The sequence below is a fragment of the Nipponia nippon genome, unplaced genomic scaffold (genome assembly GCF_047370975.1).
Source record: "Nipponia nippon isolate SJK-2023a ecotype South Korea unplaced genomic scaffold, ASM4737097v1 scaffold_3, whole genome shotgun sequence".
In the NCBI taxonomy this organism is placed as follows: domain Eukaryota; kingdom Metazoa; phylum Chordata; class Aves; order Pelecaniformes; family Threskiornithidae; genus Nipponia; species Nipponia nippon.
The window spans coordinates 103634804-103654911 of NW_028262347.1; the positions used below are offsets into that span (position 1 = coordinate 103634804).

At 40.1% G+C, this 20108-nt stretch overlaps 1 protein-coding gene across 8 annotated transcripts in view; it reads left to right on the top strand.

The window, feature by feature from the left end:
* The window catches only part of USP54 (ubiquitin specific peptidase 54), a 105521-nt gene extending 93705 nt beyond the window's left edge, over window positions 1-11816 (top strand). For all 8 annotated transcript variants that reach the window (XM_087763859.1, XM_087763855.1, XM_087763854.1 and 5 more), the window contains 6 exons: window positions 334-526; window positions 2778-4234; window positions 6544-6662; window positions 7800-7940; window positions 9449-9635; window positions 10382-11816. In XM_087763859.1, the coding sequence (XP_087619985.1) occupies window positions 334-526; window positions 2778-4234; window positions 6544-6662; window positions 7800-7940; window positions 9449-9635; window positions 10382-11040 (2756 nt within the window). In that variant the 3' untranslated portion in view covers window positions 11041-11816. The remainder of the gene's footprint in view (window positions 1-333; window positions 527-2777; window positions 4235-6543; window positions 6663-7799; window positions 7941-9448; window positions 9636-10381) is intronic.
* Window positions 11817-20108: the final 8292 nt, after the last annotated feature.

Genomic DNA, 20108 nt, shown 5'->3' on the forward strand with positions numbered 1-20108 from the left:
TATGGTGGATACAGGAGAAGGGTAGGTGACAGAATGAAGCATCAATGTGGTAGGGTTGGAAAGAGCCTGTGTGAAGGGGATGAGAAGTTGGGCTAAGACATGGATAATTTTTTTTTTTTACTTTATTTTGGTTTAGTTTCAATTAACGTGTTTGGACACCTGGCTAAGCTGAATGTGCATTAATGGAAACAATAGCATCCTTGTGGACTCTTTTGCGGCAGTATTTGCATGGTCCATATTTTATGTTCTTGCTGCATCTTTTTTTTTTTTTCCTTTTTCAATTTTATTCCTTTTTTCTGTTTGTTTTCTGCTATGTTTTCTTTTGCATTTTAGCTAAACTAAGACTTGCCATGCATGATGCCAGCGCTAGCACTCACAGCAGAGCCCTAGTCGATAAGAAGCTGCAAATCAGTATCCGAAAAGCCCGGAGCCTCCAGGATCGCATGCAGCACCAACAGCCATCGCAGCCGCTGCCGCCGCCAGCCTGGCACCCGCCACAGGGCGGCACCATGGCCCAGTCTACAAGGTAGTCCAAGTAAATCACCTAGACCCAGATCTGAGCTGCATCTGTGAGCAGTGCAGTCTGGAAAGAAATAGCAAACTATATATATTCCCCTGAATAGTCCAAATCCTACAGTGTTACTTCCTATTCCTTTCTTCTTTAGGTTAAATCCTATTATAAGATGTTCAATTACCCCTTCTTTTTTTTCCCCCAGTCTCCATAGAATAGTTCAATGTGCACATGTTCAAAGTGTGATCTGTGACAGAGAATTGTAGCAGTCAGTGCCTGGCAGCGTCAGTATTTTATGCAGCAAGGGAAAGAATACAATAGACAGTAACCTGGCTAAAAAGGGGGGGGGGAGGGGTGTTAGGATGAAATGTGCAACTGTGTACAACCAGGAGCAGTTTCAGGACTCAGTAGAAGAGTGTACTACAGTAAAAATCTTGCTATAATTGCTTTTATGTTGGGAACAGCAACCAGCATGTTTTAGTGCTCTGTAGTTTGAAAAGTGTCAAGTACACGGATCTTTTCTTCATAGTCCACTTCTCTAGCGGTGCGCTGGAACAACTCTTGGATCCAGCTCCTGATCCTGTCACCTTGACTACTCTCCCTGATGCTATATCATTCTTCATTTTCTTTCTGTGCTTCCCAGCATCCTGTAGCCTGGCTTAGCAGCCTCTTCAGCATCTCTTCATGATTCTTTCTTCCATACTGACTTTAACTATAGCATAATTAACTCTGCTGTAACTGATCCTTTCTTCCTACCCTGTTTAGCATGCAGCTTAATCCTTATTTCTTCCCATGCCATTCCCTCCTAGCACTAGACCATCCCTATCCAACTTCTAGGCTGTTTCTTGAACTGTTACTTTTCTTCCCTCTCCCCTTTCTTACATGTCGTATTATCAGAAGCTTAGATGAAATCTTAGATGAGAATCCTTTTTCTTTTCCTTTTTTTTAAAATGCCACATACAGCTATATACTAAAACTGAGTTAAGTTGCACACCTGCCAGGCTGTAGTTCATAATGTTCTTTTCTTTTCCTGCAGTAGCTGAATTATATGTAATGAGGGCTGATCTTTTTGTCAATCAAGAGTCCTTTATATCTCCTTTTACAGGAGAAATGCAGAACCCCAATTGTGCGTTTTGGCAGATTTGAAGAAAATGAAAGAAAGAAACTTTCTAAACTAATTTTGTTAATGCTGAACTTGCTCACTGCTGCTCTGTGAAAAGAACATTACTTTTGCAAAAAGTTATATCCAACCAAATGTTAATATTGCAGCCAATGAAAAGAATCTAATCATAGCCAAAGTTCTGTACTCTTGCTTTGATATAAATAACATTGTAGACAGTGCAAAGTTTGCAATTACTCACAGACAAGGTCATTCTGCTACACATATCAACTAGGTCTTTGTGATAACTTTCATTCTATGCATCTCAAGGAGGAAACAAAACAATGATGCTACAGTTTCCTTAAGTTCTGTTGGAGCTGTTTGTAGCCTGTCATTTTCTCACAAGCACATGGACTTGGTACTCGTTTTTCTGTCTCCATATTAAAGTGCTAACTAAAGGCAGAAAAATGCCAAGGGCATGTATGACCCAAGGATATAATTGTCTTGCACTGGTACATAAAAGAATACAAATTACTTTTTAGAAGTATACTTAGAATACAAATTATTACAAAATAATAGTTATATATTTAGCTTGAACTTTATTTAATGTGTTGGATAAATATCTCAAAGACCAGAATACAAAGATAATATGAGAGAGATTTCAACCTGTTCCATTTGTCAAGTCATTCTTCATGAAGTTGCCTGGAAAGAGGGAATCTTATGGAAAAATTGCCAGTTCATGTTCAGATCATGAACGTGTCCAAAGTATTTTCAAAAATATCTAAGACTTTAATGTTGGAAACAGTTGTTTTATTTTACATAAATGCTATTTTTACTATTCTTACAGTTATCCCTACCCACACGCTCAGTCTGCTGGTTAAAGTGCCTGGGGTGCTGTACAAGAGTACATTATATAGAGCCTAACTGTAGCAAAATACTCTTAAAAATATGAAATGGATTCAGTAGATCACTTGTAGTAGGAAATCAGGGTTAGAAGCAAAGGACTACCATGTATGTATCTACTGAATTAATGCAAAGTCTTCATCAGAATACAGTTAGCAAAGAAAAGTGTGATGAGGTATATGTCACCTAGTGCAAGTTCTGCACCCTAGGGATAAATGTAAGCAAATGACTACTGCTAATCATTTACCCTTCTGTGTGTTTTAGTGAACAGACTGGCCCGCTCCAAGTACTGCTGAGCCAGGAGGTACCACTGGAACCCAACAAAGAAGTGGAATTTGGGTCCAGTTCTTTCTTCCACCCACCTGCTTCCTGCCATGAATTGCACTCATCATTATATCCAGAGTCTTCCTCCTTGCCCCCTTCTGAAAGCAATCCATCCAACAGGATCTCTCCAAACTTCCAGTCTGCTTCTGCTGATTTTCATGACCAAGTTCCCTCTTTTCCCTATAGGCAAGGGTTGGCAGAGAGGTCTGCAAGAACTGAGAATGATGCCCACCATAGTGTGGAATTTGCTGACACCACAGCCACAGGGCCAAAAGACTATAGGGAATGCTGCAGTAGCAGCAAGTTAGAAGAGGTTCATAACATAACGCCTATTCTCACACCTCAGTACAAATCCAAGGCTAACACAGTAAACTCTGGGTCTTTGCCTACACTGTTTCCCTGTCCACATCCACCACAAGCAGCAGCATCTGAAAAGGACAGCCAGCACAGTCCTTGTTCCAAACTTGCAAGTTCTCCAGTGCGGCCCAGCATTGATCATTTAGGGGCCTATCATGCAATGACCCCTGCAACTTCACCCCCTGCACAGCAGTGCTCCTTGGATCCTTTGCAGAAAACAAATAAGTACTCCAGAGCAAACAGCCATGAGATTTTATTACCCTCACAGGATGAATATGGCACAGCAGAAGGTTGCAAATCTGAGGCTTTTAGTACAAAGGGACATGTTCGTTCCTTGGCAGAGCAGTTTCAGAAAATGCATGCAGTCTCCCAGAGAAAAGGTACCCATGAAAAAGGCTGGATTGCTGCAGTGTGTCAGGATGAGAAGTCTCCAAAGTTAACACAAAAATCTTTCATCAACCCTTCATCCTCTGGTTACAGACAGCTAATCCATCAAAACCAAGAGAACAAAAACCAGTCTTCTGAAAAATTACAGTCAACTGTGGATATTAGGGACGAGGTAGTTTCTTTGGAGGGTTTTAGTGCCCAACATGTTCCTTCTAAGAGTATTTGTTCTCACAGTGAAGAGCTGTGTAGAAGAGGTGGACAGAATATAGCAGACCCCGCACCCTACCTGGAAAGGCACTGTCATGATGGAGGAATGAAACAGGTGGATGATGGAGCTACTAGTAGCATGGTTGCCTCTATGCCTGTGGACCGTTGGGTGGATAATGTTACTAGGTATTACAGTTCTCAGAAGGCTAATAAGAATACTGAATGGCTTCCTGTACCTGGGAGGAGTCCACCCCTTTCTGATCAGAGAGCAGTTGGAGATGACTTGAGCAGGATCCCAGTACATCTGCATCCACAGTGGAATCAAGACACAGAACAGGAGCTCTCAGAACTGGAATCCCTCTATCAGACTAGTCTGCAGGCATCTCAGGCCACTAGGCCTTTCTTGGGAAGACAGGACAGTGCTAGGTATCCATTTGACCAATCAGGTAAGAATGATGCAGCTGTTTTTCTTGGTTGACCTGCCTATGTACTCCAATATAGGTGAAGGTACTTTTTTTCAGTTGATTTAGTTAAATGGGCATGAATTTGTGCACAGATGCAGAAGGATTCAGGTTGTGGACTCTGAAAACATTCTAACTGTACAGGTAGAGAAGCAGTGATAGCACTGCCTGGGGAGGCTGCAGAGTAGCTGTTGATCTTGGCAAACTGAGAGCAACATCTGTTAAGAGTAACATAGAAATAATTGATCTTGATTTCAAGTAGGGAGCTAGCTGCTTAGACCAGGCTGCTGAATTTTGCTGTTTGAAAGTCCTACATCACCTCTGGAAATTATTAAACTGTTTCTATGCCTGACGTTAATGTTCTCCACATTTGTGAATTTTAACTGATTGTATTGTATTTGAGAATTTAGTCTGTACTTGGTTGAGGGGAATAACTTTTAAAAGTATTTCCAGATCTGTGAGAGTTGAACTTGTGTTTTGCTAAGGACTACCTGCTTTAAGTTCTAGAAAATTACTTGTGAAAGCAGCACTGGGTGTACACGATCTGCACTAAGATCCTTGAGATGTTGCGGATTAGTTGGTGCTGAAAGAAAAATGAACAGATTCTGTTGCTGTGGGTGAGAACATCCAGCTGTTGCTGGAGACATTCAGTTAGACTCTGATGACAGCAGTCCAGTTCCACTTAGGCTGATCTAATCTCCTACCTGAGATAGGCCAACCTTGATTCTCTGCTTAGCACAAGTGAAACAAATTTCTTTATAATCCATGTCAAAGCATTAGAGCTATGAATTTGCTGGTTAAATACAAAGCAGCCTGAAACTTGGGTACCAAAGTGATATATATTTTTATGTATGTGATCTATATTGCAATACATCACAAGACAGGTTTTCCCCTGCCGTGCACCTGTGGAGGTGGAGCCTCCATCGTTCCTGACAAATCAAGCCTGGCTGTGACCAGAGTGACTACTGCAGTAAACTCTTGAACAGGTTTTTGTTCAACAGCTTGAGTTTTCTATGAACTCTCTTGTCTTGCAGTCCACTGACAAACCAGGTGACACATCTGAAGGTGGCCATTTCCCATTTGTTGTCCTTTGGTTTTCTTTCAGAGTTAGGCAAGATCCAACCTCACAACCTTGCAGATACTCTCTTGCACGGGCTGGAATCAGAAGGTCTTATGTGTTCCTACTCTAGCGTACTGATTTTGGAAGCTCTTTCTGGAAATCTAACAGGATAAAGCCCAGTTGCTTTAGTGTTAGCTGGAGCTTCAGAGTTCTGTCATCAAATGCCCTGTTTCTTATGCTGACACTTTTCTTGCCTATTTTCCCACTACCTATATGAGGGATATGCGAGATGGATATTCTTCTAAAGTGAAGTTTGTGTTTGAGATCTTTACTTCTGGTTTGCTGTGACTTTCTGATGTTTCTTCCCAAGTTCTGCAAATTCTGTATAAAAACAAAAAGTTTGAACTGGTGCACAGCTCTTCCTCACTTTTGACTTGGATTACCTATTCATTTGCAGATGCTGTTTAAGCTTTCTGCCCCATATCAAGTGGTTTTGTCAGACCTTTGCATTCAGAATCATGGTGAAAATGCCTCCGTTTCATTACTGGAGCTTTACAACAGAGATTAAAGCAAAGACGTGATCCTCCAAATGCCACCTCAATGCAGAAAATGTGTCGTTACCAGCGCATCATCTGTGACCATTTTTATTAGGCCATTGATGTGCCTGTCTATTCCATGAGGAATTTTAGGATTATAAGTGGTTGGTGAGGATTGCACTGAAGTGAAGTAACTGTAGCAATCCTGATTAAAAATAACACTTTTGACTATTTAACCAGCACAACAAATGGCTGACAAACTGTAGCATTGGGTGGGAACAAGCAGGTGAATCTGCAGGGAACTTAAAGCTGATGAGTCTTGTTTATCCTGAGTAACTTTAGGTAACTTGCTCCTGGTAGCTGATTTTCTGTCACTTTAGGCCCCCTAAACTATCTCACCTCTGTATCAGACATGTGCTGATGTGCAGTTAAATCATTTAACTCTTAAATAGTTAATTAACCGCTCCCCAGAAGCCTGCAAAAGTGCAAGTGAGGCAGGCATGAGTATCCTGATAGACTGTCTCCCCTTGAAATGCTGGGAGTTACCTTATGTATTTAATGTTCAAAGGATCTCTGATGACTTCTTGTTCTGTGTGTGTAGTGTGTCTGTCTTTGCTGGAGTCAGACCTAAGATAGTCAGAAACGTGCCATAACATGCAATCAAGCATTGAACTTAACCACAGCGTTTTCCTTCCCAGTCTCTGCGAACCTGAATGTGAGGAAGGTGCATGCTACAGCTGGCATGGGTCTCTCGAAAACCCCAACAGCAGACATCGAGCGCAGTCTGTGTGGATCCGCTGTCTCTTCTGTCTCCAAGGTGACATGTTGTTACTTAAGATGTGCTAGAGGGGAAAGGGCTTGGCCTGTGCAAGTGAAAGATTTACAATGGGAGAAGTGGAATATATTAACGAAAAAGGTACTGGGTTCATTGATACTAATGTTAGAGAGAATTTTAAGTGCAGCCTAGCTCAGGATTAACTAGCTAAAAAATGAGTGACTTCATGCTACATGCAGCTTGCATGCAATCAAATTATCTAAATTTTGACACTGAGGAATATATCCCGGAAAACTTTAAGATCTAGTGTCTTTGAACATATTGACAGGAACTGCCTTGCATCACAACTTACAGTAACTGCTTCTTGATGTTACCACTTGCAGGGGCACAGACTTTTTTTTTTTACTGTGCCACTACGTATTTTGAAAGTGGGGGATAATTCAGTATTTGCTACAGTTGTTAGTTGGTTACCTCAGAGAGGGAGAAGATGCTTTTTCTTCTTTTTTTTTTTTTCTGGGGATAAACCATTTAAATAACTGGCAGTTACATATCAGTGCCTGTACATGAAAACATACAAGTATTTTCAAGGAGAAATGACATTTCCTGTAATAGTTTCATACTCATTAAAGGGAGCTTAAATGGTCTTGCTTATATAGAACAGAAGAAAAGAAAGAAGAAATAAACATTTCACTTGCTAACATAAGATTAACAAGCTTCCAGCACTTGTCAAATAATCCTACATTTTTTTCGGTTATGAGAAGACTGTAGTACTTTACCATAGGATGGCTGTCAGTTGCAGCCATGATTATCTCTACAGAGACAGTGATGCTCGTAGCAGCAGTCAGTCCTTTAGGTAGATTCATCCCAGTAGAGACTTTATCTTGGCTTTAGATATTTATAAAAGAATGAATCTCACTTAGACAAATCGATCAGTATATATTTACTAAAGAAAGAAAGACTATAAGGAAAAATATTTTTTAATCACCAGATCCAAACAGACTCATTTGCTTTAAGTTTTCAAGGTAGTACCTGAACAAAGGATGTCAAAAACGAGAAGGTCATGGTGTTTCGCTGAAGTATAAGTAGCCTATTAGATTTATATTGATCTCTTCCCTATAATTATTATACAAAATAGATATTATGGAGAGCCTTTTCTGAAATGCGTGATATTGTCTGCAGGTCACATATACCAGTGAACATAGCAGGGAACCAGAAGAGGAGGAAATGTACAGTGCAGAGAATTTCCGTCGCATTGCTCGCAGTCTCAGTGGGACAGTCATCTCAAATAGAGAAGAGACCTTGGTCTCTTCTCACAGTTTTGTAAGTAGAATGATGTGCAGCTTTCCAAAGAGCCATCATCTGTGCGTAGAGTTGCTGTTTTCTCTGTCTGCATTTAGTAGTTAACAAACAAGACAGCAGACAACTGAATAATAAGCCATGATGAAAGCTTGTCTTTGTGAATTTTTGTTCTCTTTTTGGAAGAAGAATGAGCTTTTATTTAAGTAACAAAGCCATCTTCTTCAGGAGTCATGGCAGAGTAGTACCTGCTTGCAGCTGGTACGCACGTGAGCTAATATTACTTGCCAGTATACAAAGACATCCAGTATAAACTTTTTTTTTCAGTTGACTTAGAGTATTTTCAAGAAAGCTTCTAATAGACCTATAATTTTAAAAAGACACCACTAACCATGTGAAAGTTTGTGCTGTCTTGTGGGTATATTCAGCAAGTAGCATTTTTAGAGAGTAAAAGTAAGCATAGAGGGGAGACAGTTCAAGACTTGGTCCATAACATGTAGCCAGTTACATACAGGAAGTAACTAGAGAGATTGATTTTTTTTTTCCCTTTTTTATCTCTGTTAAGTAGTCTTAGGTGCAAGATAAAACTGTTAGTGAGGAAAACAGTAACAGATTATTGTTGGTGTTCAGCCACATAGCCAGATATAATGTGAAGGTTTGGCTTGCATTGAATTTTTTGTGAACTGTGCTTAAATTTTGATTTGAAACCAGCTGCAGTGTAGAAGAGTCTCAGTTGCAAAATCAGTTATGTAGACTGGTTGGTTTGATTGTATCTTTCTGCTGTGTACCATACGGTAAGAATATGTCAGCTTCTGAATGTTTGCTCCTCAGCGTGCTTTAGTTGAGGGCTTTAATGCATACCTGTAGGTGCTGGCAGAAGCAATGAAAAACCTCTAGCTGTCCAAGACCCCTCCCCCGCTGAATGTTTTTATCCCCACAACAGAAGCAGCCCATAGGATGGCTGTCTGTCACGACTCTTCAAGTTAGTCAGTGGGCTCAAATCTGTGATGGTTTGTTATCGTGCCATTCAGCCAGGCCTGCTTTGGCGTAGGTACCTCCTAAGAGAGGGAAGTGGTACAGCACTGGTAAATACTTCAGCTGCAACAGATAGATCTGTTCATAGTCTGGATTCGGAGCTTTCAGTAAAGCCTACTAGAAAATAGGAAGGAAGGATCAGCAATACTCTTCTTTATTTCATGGCTTGTGTAGCATGGCAGTTCCAATGCTGACTGGCCTGCCCTTGTTCTGTGGATTCGGTTTGTAAACCACACCTCCATGACTGGTTTGTGTTTGTTTTGGCTTTTTCTCTTTGGTATATTTCCAGTCAAATGATCCTCTTAAGTAGCCCACTACTGCAGTAAGAGCCTTACTGGATTGATGCAGCTTTTATTTGTATTTCTTTTTCACATACAGATGCATGTTTTTGTTCCGATGACTTATCCCTTTCCTTGGATCAACACCATCTTTGCTTGATTCAACCCAACTCTGTGTTTACTCATCATGTTATGTTCTCCTTTCTCATTTTATAAAAGGAAGCACCAAATACGAGGAAAATGCCAGTGGACACCAGCCACCGTTCTTCCAGCTCCACTTCCCTTCCTTTCCCCCATGATCCTCCTGTGTTTCCCTTTGATCCCCAGCACAACCCAAACCAGGTGCAGCACCTACCCCATGATGTACTGATGCCCAGCATGGTGGGCAAGGCACGTAAACCATCAGGTAATCACAGGACTTTTCATCCTCCTTCGTGGTCAGAAATATTGCTGAAATACAACTCTTCAGATCTTGTCTTTCATAATGACGTTTCACCATCTACCTGAATTCCTCCAGAAATCTGGAAGGACGAATCATGTTCTTTTTCTTCTTCTCTGCCCTTTTGAATTGTTCCGTGATTCTGTGCTAAGCAGACCTAACAAAACGGAATAATCTTTATGGAAACATTATGATGACTTTATATAAAATCATATTCACATTTTTGTGAGGTATTTTCTTTAGCGTATAAATAGCAGTAAGACCCACCACCTTGTTCTCATGTGTGAGAGTACTTCCACAAGCTACTCATTCCAGCAAATCACACATGTAATTGTGCCAATAGAAATAACTAATTCCTGCATGAGAATTATTTTCCCTGTGACAGCCATCAAAACCAGTTTGATCTACCGGCCTCGAAATGTTACGTTGGGCACCTCCTTGATGACGCAAGGGCTATGAAAGAAATCTGAAGTCTGTGACAGCAGCTGTGGTAGGATAAGGAGGAAATGCAGTGAGGAAAGTGAATGCTAGAAAGTGCGCAGCTAGCTTTTATTCAGAATTGCATGTCAACCAGTAACTGGATGTACCAGTGATTTCATTTTTCTTCTGTCACCTGTTGGTCACAGCTGAAAGTTCAGAGAGAATGAAACAAAAAAAGATAACTAAGCAAACCTTTTCTTTTTTTTTTTTTTTTTTTTTTCTTTTTCCCCTAGGAGATCAAAAGAACATCATCCAGAAACTTTTGGTTGTGCCTGACAGGGGTGAAGCTTTCCAAGGTGAAGACTACCCAGGTGTGGCACTGAGCTATGGGAGTCTCCCTTGTGCACCCAAAGGCACCCTCTCCCAGGGGCAAAAGCCTCTTGTTAATCCGCATTTAGGAGGTGGAGCATCAAGTGTCTCTGGCCACTGGCTGAACACGAGCTACCCTGCCAGGCAAACAGCCACGTTACCAGATAAACGAATGACGCTCTGGGGGAAACATGCTGGCCAGCCAGGCAAGAGTTTACAGGAAGGCTTCCTCCAGCCGCCTTTGCAACATCAAATGCATGAATCTTATGCCATCGGTTGCAGGCTACCAGTCAGCACAGACTACAGCACTTTAAGAATACCACATGAGCCTTCTTGGGATCCCGGTGCCTCTCAAGGTTGTCCTGTGCCCCCTTCTTGCATTAAGGCCCCGGGTCCAAGGAGAGTTGATATGCCCCCAGAGGAAGACTGGCGACAGAACAGCTACACCCCTCAGCCTGGCAGAAGGCGAATGCTGCCAATGCATGTGATGGATGGGACTTTTTCTTCTGCTTCGGAAGCACACAGAAATACGCTGGCTCGAGCAGCAGCAGCTACTGGCACCATGCAAAATAATGGCTGGTGAGACCCCATCCACTCCATGTGCCCTGATAAACCGCTGTGTGAACAGACAATAGCTGTTGCCAGAGCACGGATTACATGGAGACAGCAAACTCTTTCAATCAGTATCTGTGCCAGTTTTGTCTTAAAATGTAGCTATACAGTATGTGGAAACTAATTGCACTGTATTTCATTTCTGACACTACTGAACTGCTGTCTGGATGGGGAACCCTAGCTATTCTAGTCCTGGCCTCTCCTAGCAAAAAAGTGCTATAGGAATGGGAAGCTTCAGGGGCATTGGTTTACGGGTAAGTTGAGAAGTATGCGCATGTTTTGAAGGAAGACGGCCACTAACAGAAGGACATTTTTAAGGACTCTTTCATGAAATGTAGCTTTGGTAAATTCTTCACATAAAAAACCAATCCTTTTGTTTTCCTCTCCTTCCTCTCTCTTGTTCCTTCCTAGGGGAAAAAAGCTGACCCACCTTCCAGGTTCCAGTAAATCTGCACTTGGCAGGCTGGCAGTTAGTAAAGCAAACACAGTTTTCAGTGTGCTGAGATCTCGGGCAGAGATCACAGCTGTAGTTGCTGCTGAGGAAGTGGCAGGGAGACATTGTTCATCAGTAAACCAGAATTTTCCCCACTTCCTTAAGGCAAACTAACAATGCTTCAAACAGAAAAGACTGTTAATGCTGCACGCTTAATTACACCAATGTAAACACAGAATAAGTTTAACTATTTTAGTGTCAAACATACTTGCTTTTGTAAGTATTTTTCAAATAAATCTATGAAAATAGTTCTATTTACCTGTCTGTGTATGAGCTTTCTTTGCTGTTTGGCTTTACTCATCAGTTGGCCTGAAACTGCTGATTTATTTTCTTATACACTAACAAACATGAGTAAATTGTTTATTCTAGTTCATTAACAAAGTTTATGTAATAAATACTTGTTAGATTGGAAGACATGTATAATTTTGTCCCTGGATTTGATGTTTCATCACTACTCTGTGCTTAACTTTCCCCTCATAACGGACAGTAATTAACAGTGTCCTTTGAAAAGTATTTTCAGACTTTGTTGGAGGGAAAGCTACAGAATCCATGCAAGATGGTAGCATATGCAGATAGGACTCTTAACACAAAAAAAAAAAAAGTCATTAGAAATTATTGGTGTGGCGAGAAGAGTCATTTTAATAAGAGTTGTACTCCTGCTCTCGCAAATGCTTTCAGGCGTGGTGGTGATGAGTTTTTCCAAAATGCGGAGGGCTCTGTTGTACGCCTGTACGGGGAGCGGGACTGCAGCTGCGCTGGCTCTAGCCCAGCCAGCCAGCGGAAGGTCTAGGCTGCCCTCTAGTGCATCGTACTCCTTGGTAACCTGCTCTCCCTCTTGATCTAGCTGAGGGTCTTCGTTTTAATTTCATGGTTTGCACCTTAGTGCTTGATGGAATTTCATCAGTTTTTGCTGTTTAGTCTGAGATTGAGTCTCATTCACTTTAATAAATGTCACTTCTCAGTTTCTTGTTTCTAAATAATTGCTGTTATGTCTGTTATTGTTACAATCTCACGGAACTACATCATGCTAAATTGTGTTTTACACTTGGGATTATGTTGCACACTTCTTTGTACTTAACTGCCCTCACTAGCTGTGGTTACCAGAACAAAGCACACTCTTCTTCCACCCCTCCATTCCAAAAAAGCCCTACCGACTTTCGACTGTTTCACATAATGGTTTTGCCAATTTTAATAACATGAAACTTTCAACAGTACTAGCTTTTTACTAATTTTCTAAATATAAAACAATGGAGTATTACTTAACTGAAACAACTATTTGATTAAGGTTTCCCAACAGATATGGTCTCTCTGGCTGTACACGGGCACACCGTAGCCAGCTGCTAAGTTTCTAGCTGTAGAAATTACGATTTTTAGGAAGTGACTGCAATGCAGAGGTGGATATGTGGACAGAAACATTCCTGTTGCGGTTCTCCCTCTCTCATTGGTAGAATGAGACTATTGGAGCAGAGGGAATCTGGGCAGAAGGAGCCCCTGTTTGTTTTCAGCGTTTTGTTACCTTCAGCAGTTGGAGAAAGTTACAGTAGCCCCAGGATGCAAATGAGGACATGGATAAGTATTTGACACTTCGCTTGACTACAGCTTTAAAAAATTCAGGCTGCAGGGTGAGGCTTCAGTAGTCTTGAACACAATTATCTAAAAAAAATAATCTGCCAAAATAAAGTGCAAAGTCACCTCTTCAAGAATCAATATGGAGTATGAAACATTTTCAAATAAAGAAATTTATTTTATTTTATTTATTTATTTATTTTAATCCTAGCTACTGGGAAGGGGGAAGTATACTTCCATAAAGCTCTGCAGAATAATCTGGAGTTGATGCAACTCATTTTGATCACTGGTGGTATCCAGCTTTTCTTTATAAAGGGAACTGTTGTTTTTATGCCATCATCATAGTTCTATCTACCAGGTTTCAAAACCAATTTGTAAATGTCCTGTGTACATTAATTACTATGAAATTAACTCAACCAGAGGCCTGAAAAGGAAAAGTTGGGACGTAACCTCTGAAATACCTCCATACCAACCAGTATGTTAGTATATCAGAATAGAAACAAACTGAAGTCGATTCAGCAATATATAACATGGGAATGGGAGAAAATGTGAAGCTGGAAAAATACCTTTACTTCATCTGTAGTTTGTACCTGCAAGTCTTAGTGAGGTTAGTAAGTTAATATTTACCTGGTAATTCATTTGACTAGCTGCTAACTTGTAAGTCCCTTCAGTGGTATTTACTGGCTATTTAAACCCTGGAAAAATAAATTTTGTATTAGTTTAATAGCTCATTAAAGTTCACTGTTGCCTGTGAGGAGGGAGCTTCCACAAGGAATTTAGCAGCTATTTTGGAACAGTCTTTCTTCTTAGAGTTTATGAAGTTTGTAAGCTTTGATGCAACATAACCAGGGCTTTCTTCATAGAATATCTGTCACCGGCTGCAGAGTAGGTTGATGGATGGAATTAACTGAAATGAAACCCCCACACACTCAAACTTTAAAATAATTTAATTTCAGTTCTCCTAAAAACAAAATTCTTATTCCCTATACTTGTATGATCTCTCGTTGTGTTTGTAATACACGTTTAGACCCGGCTGTGTAGGGGGCTCAAAAGAGCAATAATAAAACTAAGAGTAACTTGGTGTTCTAGCAGTAGCAAATTTGTGTAAATATAATCCTTCTGTGTATGGAAAAGGAACTACCTAGTACAGTTTCTTCTCTTGAAGGCAATAGAGTTTGTGCACACTGTTTATGGAAATCGTACTCAGACCTGCTGAGCAGCAGATTTGTTCAAATGGGAGTATGTGCTGGAGCGTACAGCACGAGTGAGGTAACCAAAATGCACTCTGCTTTAGAGAAGTAAGCTACAAAAGCGCAAGGTAAGTGCCTGGTCCTTCCTAAACAAAGGCTGCTGCACCCACGTTAAAACGCAGGGAATCTGGAAAGAGGGAACGAAGTGTTTTACTGATACTTTCCATGATTGCTAACATTGCTGAAATTGGCTTACCAGGGATGGCTGGGGTAGGATGTATAAAGTGTAGGCAGGGTTCCAGATAACGGGCAGTCATGCAGGTTTTGCATCTAATGTCATTGGGGAGAGGTCCAGGGTAGGGGTGTGGGAAGAAGAGAAGAAGGAAAGCAAAAGACAAGAGCGAGAGGGTGGGTTGGAATAGGAAGGAACGGACGGATAGGTGAAGAAGGCAAATGGAAAGAAAACGTGTGCGTTACATCTCTCCACTCAAAGAACAGGCAGCAGTTGGTCTGTCTGAATTTTCTTTCTTTTAATGGATAGATTCCTGCACAGAGAGGATCTTCAGCACCAGTCTGCTCCTGAAGCTTTTGAGAAGGGAAGATTGACTGGTGTAGAGAATAGGCAATGTTCTCTATGGGAGTCTTTAATGACATTCACGGCACGGTAAATGAAACTGTGCAGAAACACTTACATACCACTGCTATATGTATAAATAGACAGACATCGGGCAAACAGTGTAGGTTAAATTAGCGCTTATGCCAGCTGGGGCAAGGATAAAAATGTGCTTGGGTTTTACAAATACCTCACTTACGTTAGATGCGTTCTGGAGTCTCCTGCGGCTATGCTGTCTCCCGTTTAGCACTATGGGTGGCAAGAAGCACAAGTATGAGATTTTCATCCATCTGTGCTTGCTGCCTCTAGCATTTTATCATTGCATGGTCCAGAACCTTTTCAAGCCTAGTGAGATATCTGTAATGCTCCTTTTATGCTAGTTCTTCCACCATTGCCAACTATCACTGATGGAGTTACCTTTAAATCTTCAGAAAATGTTTTAGAAAAAGCATGTTAGAGTAATTATTTTTTTATTCTCTTGCACTACTGCTGAAATTATTTTCTATCTGCATCACTCTAGTTCATCGCAGGATTTTTTTATCCTTTAAAACCAAAAATATAACTTGGAAATGTTTTTAAGATTGCTATTTGATTAATGGAAAAATACCAACTAAGACCAGCTATACGGTCACTTCAGAACAGTGAATATGTTTGCTAGCATCTTTATGGAAGCAGATGTAAATGGATGAGTTCAGCTGAAGAAACCTAAACGTCCTTATTGGCATCAACAGAATTGTTTTAGTATTCATTCTTGAGTGAGTAAGCACTGAATATACTCATGAATAAGATCAAGTGTCTATTTGTAAACTAACTTCCATTAGATTTATTGAAGGAGGGTTATCTTGAGTTTGGGATGACCCAGTCCCAGATGATTCACCAGTGAATCATAGGCTTGAGAAGCTTTATGTGTATGTATCACTAATCAAAATAATTTTGAATATGAATACATGAGAAAAGTGAGTACGGTGAAGCTGCACTTTAGTAATAAATCAAATCTAAGAATCATTTCATGTTGTTAAATTTTAGCGTAACTTTTCTACTACTCGGGCAAAGTGATTTTGATGGCAATCTACGATTATCTATCATTCCAGGCTTTTTACTCAAAATTTATACCAGTTAATTGTTGTGTGACTGTCAACTGAGGGAGTTCCAAGCATAGAACTCTTACTAATTAAAAAAAAAAAATCAAACTATTCAAGATTGTCTTATGTAGCTTAAAGCACATTAAAGCATGAGCATGTTAACGTGCAATATCTATGTGAAGAGCAAACAGTAGCTGAACACAAGTAACTAGCTTTGATTTACAAATCTTGACTTACTAACCTTGAATTCCTTGGCTGGAATGCTGCACATAAGGCTAATTTAACTAATGAATGTGTATTTCTACTTCTCTTGTCTGGCAAGGTGTTGGTTTTTTACACACACACACGCGCGCTCGTGCGCGCGCTGCACTCTCTTTCTCTCTCATATATATAATTGTATAACCTACCGTCGTAGCTTATGTGCTATTTGAAAAATCTCTGGGTTCTGTTTGCTATGGAGCTACATGTTTTGTTGCTTGAAAATAATTTGTTTTCAAATTCCTGTAGTTCCAATACAGCATACTAAACTTAAGCTTTTTGTAAAGATTCAGACTGACTTTTTTTTTTATATCAATCAAATGCAAGTTAACATTATACCATTAAGTCAGCTACAAGTTTTTAGAAATCAGGCATGTATTTTTAAGTACATTTAAGAAGAAATAACTGGTTGTTCATGACCCTATGTATTAATTGTTCCTGATCGGATGAAATAATGCATAAATACATTTTCCATTTGCTTTGGTAGTTCAGGTGGTTTCTCCAGATAGATGAAAAAAAAAAACCAAAAACCTCAGTTGACATTAAAGAACCACTTTGGCACTGGTTTTGCCTTACTGCCCTTAGAGGCTTAAAAGAAGCTATTTAATGTAGCACATATAACGGTCAGGTGCTTATGACACCTTACTCATCTGAAGAGGGAGAGGAAGGTATGGGTGTGGGAGTCTCAACTGATTTTTCACAATAAACTACCGATTTGAACACAAGGATGTAATTCATATGAGGAACTGAGATGGTACAGACCAGAAAATAAATTTATAACGTCTCATAGTTTATGGGAGAGAGAAGCTCACATCTCTCCAATGGTTTTATAATTTTCTAGTTGCATATAAAGTTACTGGGACAAAATATGTAGTTGAAAAGCTTTTAAATACTAATGTGGGATTTTTCTTGGATATCCTTTTGTGCATTCATTTAACCATTATCATGACCTCAGGTTTGCCCAGTTATGAGGGTCATTTTTTGTTCAACTCTTTCTTAAGCTATCCAGTCCCAATGGAACAGTTAATTCTTATTAATACTTAATGGTGTTTGGTTTCAGTAGCTTGGGGAAAGGACGCAGAGGGGTAAGTTGAGGGCATAGTTGCACTTTTGCCATCTGGTAATGATGGCCAGATGTGTTTGTGAGGAAAGAGTGCGTGTACTTTTCAGCAACTGAGTCTTGATATCTCTGCCTTTTGTGGGTTTGTTCCCCCTGCCCAGTTTCCTTTAAAATTGCTTAATGGGATTTCTCTGATCTGTAGGACATAGTGTTCATGGATCAACATGCTTCATTGAAGCTTAAAAAAAAAATACCACCACACTGTTTTACATCATAGTTCCTGTTATAGAGCAACAAGATTGTTGTTTTTTTATAAGGTCCTATATGTAGACCTGCTTACCTTGAATACTTTGTCAGTTCAGTCTCTTGCTTGTGGAGGCTCTGAGAAAACTAGAGAGAACACAAAGGAGGGCAGCAAAAAGCAGAGTGAACTCAATTTTTAGAGTGAGTAGAGGTGACTGGATCATAGTCTATTAATATCATCAAGGTAGTAAGATAAATGAAGAGAGGGAATTGCTTGGTCTCAGATGGTAGGAGAAAGAGCAATCGCTTAAGGCTAAGGAAGGAAAAGTTTGAACTAGATAATAAGGGCGGGGGAAGGAATGCTTTAAGCAGAGCAAGTGAGCGATGTTTTGAGGAACCTAAGGAAGAGTTTGAGATACTATCACTCCAGAGGTGTGAGATTTAAATTAGGGATGTGGCTGATACGTTTTAGTATGAAAAAATCACCTAAAATTCTAGAGTCAGGCTTAGCGGCACAGGCTGGTTTGCCTTAGCCTATTTTTTACAGTTGTGATAGGATGCAAGGAATGACTGTGGCATTGACTAGCTTTTTAAATGTAGCCTGTTCGTAGAGGTTATCAGGGAATGAAGGAAATGTGTGCAGGAAGGGAGTGTAACAGGGTAGAACCGTAATAGTCAAGTAACTTGTAATTTATACCAGCAATTATCTGATAATTTGTTTGGGTTGTGGTTTTTTTTTTTTTTTCTTTTTAAGTCAGTGCAGCTTCTCAGTACTGGATGACATTGGCAACTAGACTATTGCAGTGATAATGATATCGTGATGCTGGAGAAAACGGCTTAAGGACTATGCTTTCCACCTTTCTGAACAATGCCCTCGTGTTATGGATAATAAGGTTTGCCAAAAAAACTGGCTTGGGGCAGCAGGGAAATCTTGTGTCCTCTTAAAAGAAAGCTTTCAAGTATTCATACTGAAACTCAGTACAGCAATATGTCAAAATGTATTTAAAAAAAACGTGGCTTGTTTGGAGGCAGTCTCACAGTTTATACCAACCGCAATACCATTTCTGGCAATTCAGAAAGGACAATTTCAAGCAGTCACCAGTCAGAGTCAATGAAATGGAACAACCTCTTAAAAGTTTTGTCTTCCTCATCTTATTCTCCTGCTTATAGCACGTCTTCCCCTCTCAGACCTGGTTTATCTCTGCAAGATTTGCTCTATGCATCTTTCTCTTGGGATCTGGAATATATCTCTCTCTCCTGTGATTCAATTTCCTTCTTAGAGTTTTCTAAAAGTCCTCGTTGGGTAATTAGATGATTCTGGGACATTGCATTGTGCTAGTTTTAAAGGTATGTCGCTGTTGGAGTCAGAAGGGACTGTTCTGATCATATGACCTCCTGCATGAGACGGTTACAGAATTTCACATAGTCTTTTTTACATCTAACTTCTGTCCGAACTTCAATAAATGGCACTTGTTGTCTAAGGCAACAATTTACTAAAATATAGTTGCTACTATGCCTTGCAGTACTCAGGGGAGGCATCAGAAAAGCCTAGGTTTTAACACGTCTTTTTGTTTAAACATCTTTTGCACGCAGCTTCAGCGTGTACCGCTTTGAGATGGAGCAGGAGGAAGATAGGGATCATCTGCATCCCAAATGGCTCCGTTCCCCATGGTACAGAACAAGATGGATTGGCTTGATCATTCCATGTGCTTCTCTTGCTGAATTGTTTCTCTGTTATGAAAGCAGTTGTTCAGAAAACAGTCCAGTGCTAGCTAATGGTTTGGAATATCCAGTCAGAATAGGAATTGGGCACCTTTTTTTTTTTTTTTTTTTTTTTTTTAATTTTAAGTTAGGTATTAAAATGTGTGGAATGGAATGGCCACTTGGTGGCAAAGCTAAACAGGAAGTAAAATGTGACTTTGCTTTTCTGAAATACTTTCATTTGTCTGGTATTTGTGGGAAACTGTCAGGATTATAAAGGTACACTGACTTCTACCTGCAAGGCCACGTTTCTGTTTCTGATTGTGTTCCTAAGTTCCTACAATCATAATGCGACTTGTGGTGGTAGTAGGAATTGCTTGATTCCTTGAACACAAGATGAACGGAATGAATTGGCTTTGCTTTCACCATGAGGTAAGTTGGGGCACTGTGAATGCCCCTTCCAGAGTCTCTAGCAGATTTAGAGACAATACTACATGAAAAAGCTTCACTGACAAGCTAAAGGGCTTAGGTAGAGTTCTGTAGTTCTCTTTCTCCCTAGTATAGGTTTTGGTATTGTCCTAATGATAAAGGCACATGCTGTGTATTTTAATGAGGTAAGACGGAATATGTTAGAAAAATGACAACAATAAAACCCCAAGCTAACTGTGCTAGCTAACTTCTCTTTCTAGCTGTTGTTATCCAAAAAAATGGCCAGTCAAATTATTATTTTTAATGTTTTAAGGAGATGTGATTTGTAGGGAGACACAACACCATTTATCACATCAACTTGATGTATTTTGCGGGGTGGGGGGTGTGTTAGAAACCAGCAAGAT